Raw genomic sequence first — 9,440 nt, 5'->3', positions numbered from 1 at the left:
CTCTGAATAATAATGAACCCACAGTATATCCTACAAATTTCCTGCATAATTTTCTGTACAAAATAACAAGTGTCTATTTATATTTCTTTTATTTGATCCTTGTCTGAAACAAGTTTTGCACATCAATAAGATTTTCACTTAATTTATAAACATTTGAAAATTTTGACTTTTTTTCAAAAACAGATTACAATAAATAGATCTATAACAACAAATATTGCTTTTAATTTTACATATGTTTCTCTTTGATAATACAACACTGCTTTGAGCTCATTCAGATACATAAAGATGGTTACATTTATACCTCCAAATACACACATTTACACTCAACTCATTCACCACACACACACACACACTTTTCCAAACATTCACGACTGCTTACATGTATTTTGTATACACCATTTCATTGTTTCTCCAGTTCTACATTTATGATAAAAATAAGGGCCTCTTATTAATACAGTTTTGTCTACTTGTAATCATTGTTGATTACTCATTTCAACGGAATGTGTTATTTTGCCATACAGTTTATTGTGGAAATAAAAGGGTCTAAATTACTGGTTGATTATTCCATAAGTAAAATAATGTATTCCTTGTTTTAAATATTTTCTATTTTTGGAAAATATACTTGGTGCTACCATATTTTATAAATAAATTCCTTTTTTGAACATTTTGATTGATTGTCCACATATTGTTGTAATCTACTAAACTATTATTCACAACTGACTAATTTCTTCCAAGAAAAATTATGCAAATATAAATATTGGCAAACACGTCAAACTTGGAGTTTTTAATTGGCCACACTAACAAGTTTAGAAAACTGGACGTAAATTGCAGCATAATTGGCTTAAAAGGGCCAAAAGTTTTACTGGAAAAACTTGAATTTTCTTTCAAAAAGTGTTCAAATTATTTTTTATTTTAGATTTATCAATTGACACATTGCCTCATAAAGAACATTAAATAAATAATGTTAATATTAAATAAATATATGAATTGCTAAATGTTGGATGTAATGCTTAGAATTAATCATTACCAAAACAGACAAAAAATATGATTTAATATTAGAATGCCTTAATTTCTAAAATGCTTGTACTTGCATGAATATTATTTTGTAATTAATATATGTTAAGAGTTCTCTTGGAAGAATATTAGTGCAGCCTTGTTTGTTTAACATTTTACACCAATACTTATGTAACTGTTAACTATTTTACAATTGACTCTTTTAAACAAAATTTGGATACTCAAGAGGTTCAGGTGAATCTGTTTTTTTTTTAAATGTTAAGTTACCTGAAACAAACAGTTTCAGTAGAGTAATATTGATCTTAATCAGTAATGCTTATCAGATGTTTCAATAGCTCTATGTTAAATTAAAATTAACTTTACCAACTGCAAGAAAATTATATAACACCAGGACATATTTGGGGTAACTGAAATGTGTTTGGTTACAAGAACTGTATAATACAACTTCGCTGTTTAAACACATTCAGGATGTCTTAGCTTGGTCAAAGTATGTTGGTCTTATTCTGTTGAATACATGTATTTACTTTCAAGATGAACAACAGCAATGAAAGTGCTATTCAGCTATTTTATTTCCCCCATTTATATGAACAATCTACAATGTTATACCTAATACATTTCCCAATTTGAAATGGCAAGTTATATTTATCTGTTTCTATACAGAATGTACAATTTGTTTGTGATTAAACGGAAATGTAGGGTTTTACATCAATTGAACAGCAACCCCAAAACAATAAAAGCAAAACCAGACATTTGATCTTCACTGATTGACAAGCATCTGTACTATATATCAAGAACTAAATCAGCAATAGTCGCTATTCTGAAAGAATTTTAAGTTCAGCACCCTACTGTCATTCATAAACAGTATAACTTTATTCTTATATTTTATTTTGAAAAGTCAGATTACCTTAGTTTTTGACTGATTTATATATTAACAAACTTGAATATGAACACATATTAAATAATCAAAATTGCACATATTTTTTTGAGAGAGGTCAACTGGTCACTGCAATTTTTCTGGAATGGTTCTACACACTTATATACAAAAAAAAGATACTGATCTCACGGAATGTTTCAAATGGCCATTGTATGATTTTTTACAAATGATAATAATATTTACAATCATAATAACAAAATAAACATATAGCATGAGATTTACAAGTGTATAAAAACATCTGTAATGATATATATATATATATATATACCAAGGGATCCAGCCCCTTTCGTCAGCACTAAATTCATTTGTACATATATTAACAGTGGTACTGTCTAGTATATTTTACATAAAACTGGTTATATATTTCTATGGTTTTATTTTCATGCTCATGAATCACAATAATCTGAAACCACATTGTAATGGCTTTGGTTTAACCTGGACTAGTAAGTAATTTATATGCACATCAATTAACTGAATGTTGAACCATAACGCAATGTAAATTACTTTTTCAATTATGTTCAAAACTGAATTGCAAATTTTCTTATCGAGCAGTTGAGGAGTATTGCATTTAGTTGATATGTAAAACATGTGCAAGTCTTGATTTGGACTCAGTAAATCTGCTTAGTACATTTTTGTTACCATCAAATTACAGATTTATGTTCACAATTCAAAACCTGCTCTTTAACAATCTGACCCGAAAGTAAACTAGTGGATGAAATGTTACCATACATCAAAGGGGAATAATAGGTTTTTTTATTGTTCAAATGGCCTCAAACTAAAAACTGTCAAACAAAATCTCACATTGCAATTTTGAAGGAATGAAGTTTTAGATCGTAAATAAAACTGGTAAAATATATTACACAGAATGAAGAAAATATGTTTCTCATTGTTCAATTTAAAATTTAAAAAAACATAACATAACAAGAGGCTCTCAAGAGCCTGAATCGCTCACCTGAATTTTTTTGGTTTAATCTCTCATCAATGATTATTTTGGCTTTTCAATTTATTTAAATGTTCTTTGAATCGTCCTATTTTCTTCAAAAGCAAAAAAAAATCATTTTCTCCTATGTTCTATTTTAGCCATAGGAGCTATGTTTCTTGACATACAAGGAAATGAAATATAAAATTTATACTAGATACTCTGAAACTCTGAAACTCATTTAGCATAAGTTTTGCTGAAATTGATACAGCAGTTTCATAAGAGAAGATTTTTTAAAGTAAGTCAACATGGTGAACAAATTGTGAAAAAAGTCTTTAAAGGGCAATAACTCCTAAAGAGGTCAATTGACAATTTTGGTCAAATTGACTTATTTGTAGATCTTACTTTGCTGATCATATTTGCTGTTTACAGTTTATCTTTATCTATAATAATATTCAAGATAATGAATAAAAAATTGCAAAATTTCCTTAAAATTACCAATTAAGTGGCAGCAACCCAACAATTGGATGTTTGATTCATCTGAAAATTTCAGGGCTGATAGATATTGACCTAATGAACATTTTTACTCCATGTCAGATTTGCTCTTAATGCTTTCGTTTTTGAGATATAAGCCAAAAACTGCATTTGACCCCTATGTTCTATTTTAAGTAACGGCGGCCATGTTTTTTGACGGATCAAAAATCAAAGCACACACTTTGTGCAGGATAATCTAAGGAACAACCATGCTAAGTTTTAACCAAATCCATTCAGTAGTTTCAGAGGAGAAGATTTTTTAAAGTTAGCAAATATGATGAACAAATTGTGAAAAATTGTCATTAAAGGACAATAACCCCTTAAGGGGTCAATTGACAATTTTGGTCAAATTAACTTATTTGTAGATCTTACTTTGCTGATCTTTTTTGCTGTTTACAGTTTATCTTTATCTATAATAATATTCAAGATAATGACCAAAAACTGCAAAATTTCCTTAAAATTACCAATTAAGTGGCAGCAACCCAACAATGGTTTGTTTGATTCATCTGAAAATTTCAGGGCTGATAGATCTTGACCTAATGAACATTTTTACTCCATGTCAGATTTGCTCTAAATGCTTTCGTTTTTGAGATATAAGCCAAAAACTGCCCTTGACCCCTATGTTCTATTTTAAGTAACGGCGGCCATGTTTTTTGACGGATCAAAAATCAAAGCACACACTTTGTGCAGGATAATCTAAGGAACAATCATGCTAAGTTTTAACCAAATCCATTCAGTAGTTTCAGAGGAGAAGATTTTTTAAAGTTAGCAAATATGATGAACAAATTGTGAAAAATTGTCATTAAAGGACAATAACCCCTTAAGGGGTCAATTGACAATTTTGGTCATATTAACTTATTTGTAGATCTTACTTTGCTGATCTTTTTTGCTGTTTACAGTTTATCTTTATCTATAATAATATTCAAGATAATGACCAAAAACTGCAAAATTTCCTTAAAATTACCAATTAAGTGGCAGCAACCCAACAATGGTTTGTTTGATTCATCTGAAAATTTCAGGGCTGATAGATCTTGACCTAATGAACATTTTTACCCCATGTCAGATTTGCTCTAAATGCTTTCGTTTTTGAGATATAAGCCAAAAACTGCATTTGACCCCTATGTTCTATTTTAAGTAACGGCGGCCATGTTTTTTGACGTATCAAAAATTGAAGCGCACATTTTGTGCAGGATATACTAAGGAACAATCATGTTAAGTTTTAACCAAATCCATTCAGTAGTTTCAGAGGAGAAGATGTTTGAAAAATTGTTAACGACGACAGACGACGACGACGACGACGACGACGACGACGTCGACGACGACGGACGCCAAGTGATGAGAAAAGCTCACATGGCCTTTTAGGCCAGGTGAGCTAAAAATAAATAAATTATATTTTACTCATAAAAAATAAATAAAGCAATATTTGTGTAGTAAGATAAATTGACTAGAATTATTATCTAAAATATTGATTCAACAAAGGTTTTATTTTTATTCATCAGTAATAAAGTTTCTGACATTTAAAAGTAAACAACTATAAATAAACAACAGGAAAAAGATCATTGAAAAAAACTTTAAAACGGGGTCAACAGAAAAATATTGAAGTCGCACTATATATGAAATAAAAATCAATTTGTTCATAAATAGATAAACAATATCTCAATGGTTATATAAACAAAGTAAATCCTTATATATCATATATCTAAAAGGTTTCTTTTAAAAATCTGGTTTTATTTTATAATAAAAAAATCTTAGTATAAACTTTCTTCCAGGCAACTGGACATTGACATAAGTCGGTTTTATACGACTGTTGTTAATCATCGATGTTAATTAATACCACAACCACTGCTAGATTGCCTGGTCCGACATTGAAATGAGGCAAATCTGCAAGCAACGACAAAATTAAGGAATACTTCTTAATCCTATATCATTTTGAACACTACCAACGTACATGTTCTTGAATGTTTCTTTGATTATTAATACATGTACCTCTTTCTACCTAACAAGTATATACCAAACTGCTTCTTTGATTATTAATACATGTACCTCTTTCTACCTAACAAGTATATACCAAACTGCTTCTTTGATTATTAATACATGTACCTCTTTCTACCTAACAAGTATATACCAAACTGCTTCTTTGATTATTAATACATGTACCTCTTTCTACCTAACAAGTATATACCAAACTGCTTCTTTGATTATTAATACATGTACCTCTTTCTACCTAACAAGTATATACCAAACTGCTTCTTTGATTATTAATACATGTACCTCTTTCTACCTAACAAGTATATACCAAACTGCTTCTTTGATTATTAATACATGTACCTCTTTCTACCTAACAAGTATATACCAAACTGCTTCTTTGATTATTAATACATGTACCTCTTTCTACCTAACAAGTATATACCAAACTGCTTCTTTGATTATTAATACATGTACCTCTTTCTACCTAACAAGTATATACCAAACTGCTTCTTTGATTATTAATACATGTACCTCTTTCTACCTAACAAGTATATACCAAACTGTTAAACAAGTTGACTCATTTCTTGCAACTGAAAAATTCTATTTTTTCCCATTTAATAACACTATAAAAATTGGCTCCTTTGGCTTTTTCTAACCTTAAAATATCTTTATAATAATTAATAGTATGTTGGTTTGATATAAATAGTTTATGGAAAAAAAGTTTTTAAAACATTTTATATATATTTTAGTGTTGGAATGTAGTTAATCACCTTGGTCTGAGCAAATTAACATATGGTGAACAGCCACTGATTTTGAATGATTCAATGAATGGTAATTTACAATGAATATATACACAGCACAGAGTTATTTCTTCTACAGAGACCAATTGTATTGGATGAAGTGTATGTCTATGGTAAATCAGAACTGTTTTCCTCCAGTAATTACTTAAAAGTCTATATTACACAGAATTTTGGTCCACTGATGGCGAGAGTCAATATAAATGTTGTCAGTTTAAGCACTAACATTGTAAATTTTCACTTAAATTTGTCAGTTTCTCAATTAATGAAATTTAAATTATAATGTTTGATCAAAAGGGTGTTCAAATTGCCAAGACAATATGTTTCAATTGCTGCTTTGACATGGCTTTGTAACTATTGTCACCCAAACTAAAACTTATAGAGCCTTGGCAAATATCTTATATAAAAAGAAATTGTTGTTTTATCAGTGGAACAAAAAGTATATGAAGTCAATATTGCATCACTTCATTCATACAATTTTGCCCTTGTATGGACATCCATATTTCATTCACTCAAACTTTTTGATTGAGTAAATATTAAATTACAACATATCTATTTATTTGTAAGGAGAAATAACAACTGTTCTGATTTACCATAACAAAATTTAGTACATGTGAGGTATATTTTATCAAATTTGCTTTAAGGGGAGGTAATTATGAAATTCCTTTGTGCTGATAGTTGTTCATTATACACAAAATTGACACAACTCTGTAATCTGGAATGCTATATTCATATATAATACATTAACAGAATCACAGCCATAGGTTTTAATTACGTTTTATCATTAAGGTGTCTAGTAAAATTGGACCTTCATGTAACAAAATGACAGGGCTTCAAAAACCTAGTGAAAATATCCATTATAAATATAAATATCAGGCATGTAAAACTGATTATCTAGTTCTCAGGTACTAATAGTGTTCATTAATTTTCTAGTATATGAACATTTCTATTTAAATGTTTTGAGTTACTTGAAAAATAAATATACATGGTACTACTGCATAATGCATTAAGTGTGTAGATAAGGGTAGAATCTTTGGTTAGCAGATGGGTTAGCTTGCTTGTTAGGTGAACCGTGAAGTCATTATTATGTATACTACCCACCTTTCAGAGTAGAATAAACCAAAAGATAACCAATGTATCTATCTGCAGGACTAGATTACTCCGAAAGGAGGGTAGTATACATAACCTAAAAATGACTTCATGGTTCAGCTAACAAGCAAGCTAACTCAAGACTCTACCCTTACTTTTACACTTGATGCATTTTGCTGTAAAACCATCATTGCTTTGGTGGAACAAGAGAATTGTTGGTCTCATCACCTAAAACCAGCTGTTCCATCTAAGCAAAATTCATTCCAATACATCACTATTTATTTTTTAACAATTTATGGTTAAAAAAAGAATTGTGAACTGACCAAGAGCAAGGAAACTAATTTCCACTTAATGAGTTTGAATAAAAACATGCAAATTGTATTGTTTCAGTCTATACATGCCATTTACTTCAGGAGTTTCTGATTTTATTTTATATGTTTGTGAACTTTTGATTAGATTTCAGAAAAAATATTCATACAACAAAGACTACTGAGTGAAGGACTCGTGCAATGAAACATTTAAGTTTGCACTGTAATAACAAATTCTGATTAGAAATTAAAAATGTCTTGGTATGAAATTGATGTTATCATTTCATCTCTAATTGGTTGAGACCATCTATTTTAAATAAACAAAAACATGTTTTCTTGGTTGCATCTTTATCCTTAACAATGATTGAAATATTAACATTGCATCAAGTTTGAACAATTTTGATTGCATTTTATAAAGACTGAGTATTGTTTTTTCAATGACAAATGATAAACCTGAGTTTTTAAAGAAGAAAGAAATTTTAGAATTTATAAAGATTAATCAGAGTTATTTAATAATTGAACCTTTCCTTCTTTAAACACTATTTACCTAACTGAAAATCGCTGTCAATCATTTAACAATGAATACTGCTCTACCTTGATAAATTTTCTTGCAATTTGTCATTTCTTTCATATTGCTACTTCGGCTTGTTTGAAACATGATACAGTTGTCCTGAATTCAGTTGACTTTGCAAGTTAACAAAGTTCTATGAGAAATTCTTTTTCAAATTTTTTTTTTGCAGTTCCAGTGACAATATGAATAGAATAATTAATCGCAGACAACATACATAAGGTAGAGCAGTTTACGCTATAAACATGGTTTTGTTACTTGAAAATAACTAAAGGAAGCACCTGTCAAAATGACTGGACTGACTGGTTTCTGTATATGTTTTGTAAATCAATAGAAAAATACAAAATATATTTTGTAATGTGGTAATAGATATAACATTATCCTCCCTTTCAGAGGTCATCACTAACTATAATCAGCTTCCATTCACATTAGGAATCATTTTCTGGAATTGGAAATGTACATTTTTCCATCTGGACTTGGAAATGTTTTGTTCTCTCCTATACGCACTTCATCTGTTTTGTAGCACAGAAAACACAATTCATTTGTTTACTCTTTTGCAGAGAACAAGTGTTAAGGTCAAAGTTCATCTTCACATAGTCATCACATTGTTTTGATAAGATTTGGAAGATCTGGACCTTACACATAATCTGAACACAATATAAGGATGAATGGTATTCCTCTATCACATGGGAATAGTGCATTATGGGTATTGTAAGTTTTTTGGCAACATACTCCATGGTGTACTAAAATGAAATTTATGATTTCAGACTGGTTTCTTACTTTATAAAAATCATTTCTTTAAAATGTTTGTCCTTAAAAAAACTATAAAAGAGTTGTTTGATTGTTTAGAAGATTCAACAGTAACATATCATTTATTGCTAATTCGTACTTCTGTACGACATTTATATTATAACAATTCCTGCTGTATCATACTTCCGTATGACGCTGGGATTTTAACGAGTCCATCTGTTCTAGGATATAAGTCAGTGTATTGTTCCTTATACTCCCCATTTGTGATTTTAAAAGTTTGATTTTCTCATCTTTTGCTATCAACTTCTTTCTGAGCTTTTCGTTTTCTTCTTTCAACTTGTCACGGGCCTGAAAAATATAATAAATAATGAATTTTCAGCACTTGCAATTCTGATGAATAACAAACCTAATTTTTTCTAATTAATATTATATGTTTCATGTTTTTAAAGTCACAATTCATGATCTCATTGTCCAATATTGAAATATACCTCATTCAAATTTTGTAGTAAAAAATAATGCTTGTTCTATATAAGTTGTATAGTAAAGAATTTTCATTTGA

The 9,440-nt window shown here is 29.4% G+C and overlaps 1 protein-coding gene across 10 annotated transcripts in view; it reads right to left on the bottom strand.

Moving 5' to 3' along the window:
- Positions 1-7,844: 7,844 nt before the first annotated feature.
- LOC139516865 (ras guanyl-releasing protein 3-like) overlaps positions 7,845-9,440 on the bottom strand; it is a 70,629-nt gene continuing 69,033 nt past the window's right edge. For all 10 annotated transcript variants that reach the window (XM_071307239.1, XM_071307240.1, XM_071307236.1 and 7 more), the window contains one exon: positions 7,845-9,229. In XM_071307239.1, the coding sequence (XP_071163340.1) occupies positions 9,214-9,229 (16 nt within the window). In that variant the 3' untranslated portion in view covers positions 7,845-9,213. The remainder of the gene's footprint in view (positions 9,230-9,440) is intronic.

The sequence above is a fragment of the Mytilus edulis genome, chromosome 3 (genome assembly GCF_963676685.1).
Source record: "Mytilus edulis chromosome 3, xbMytEdul2.2, whole genome shotgun sequence".
NCBI lineage: Eukaryota > Metazoa > Mollusca > Bivalvia > Mytilida > Mytilidae > Mytilus > Mytilus edulis.
The sequence above is the reverse complement of the archived record's forward strand: the minus strand, read 5'-3'. Positions and strand labels throughout refer to the sequence as shown.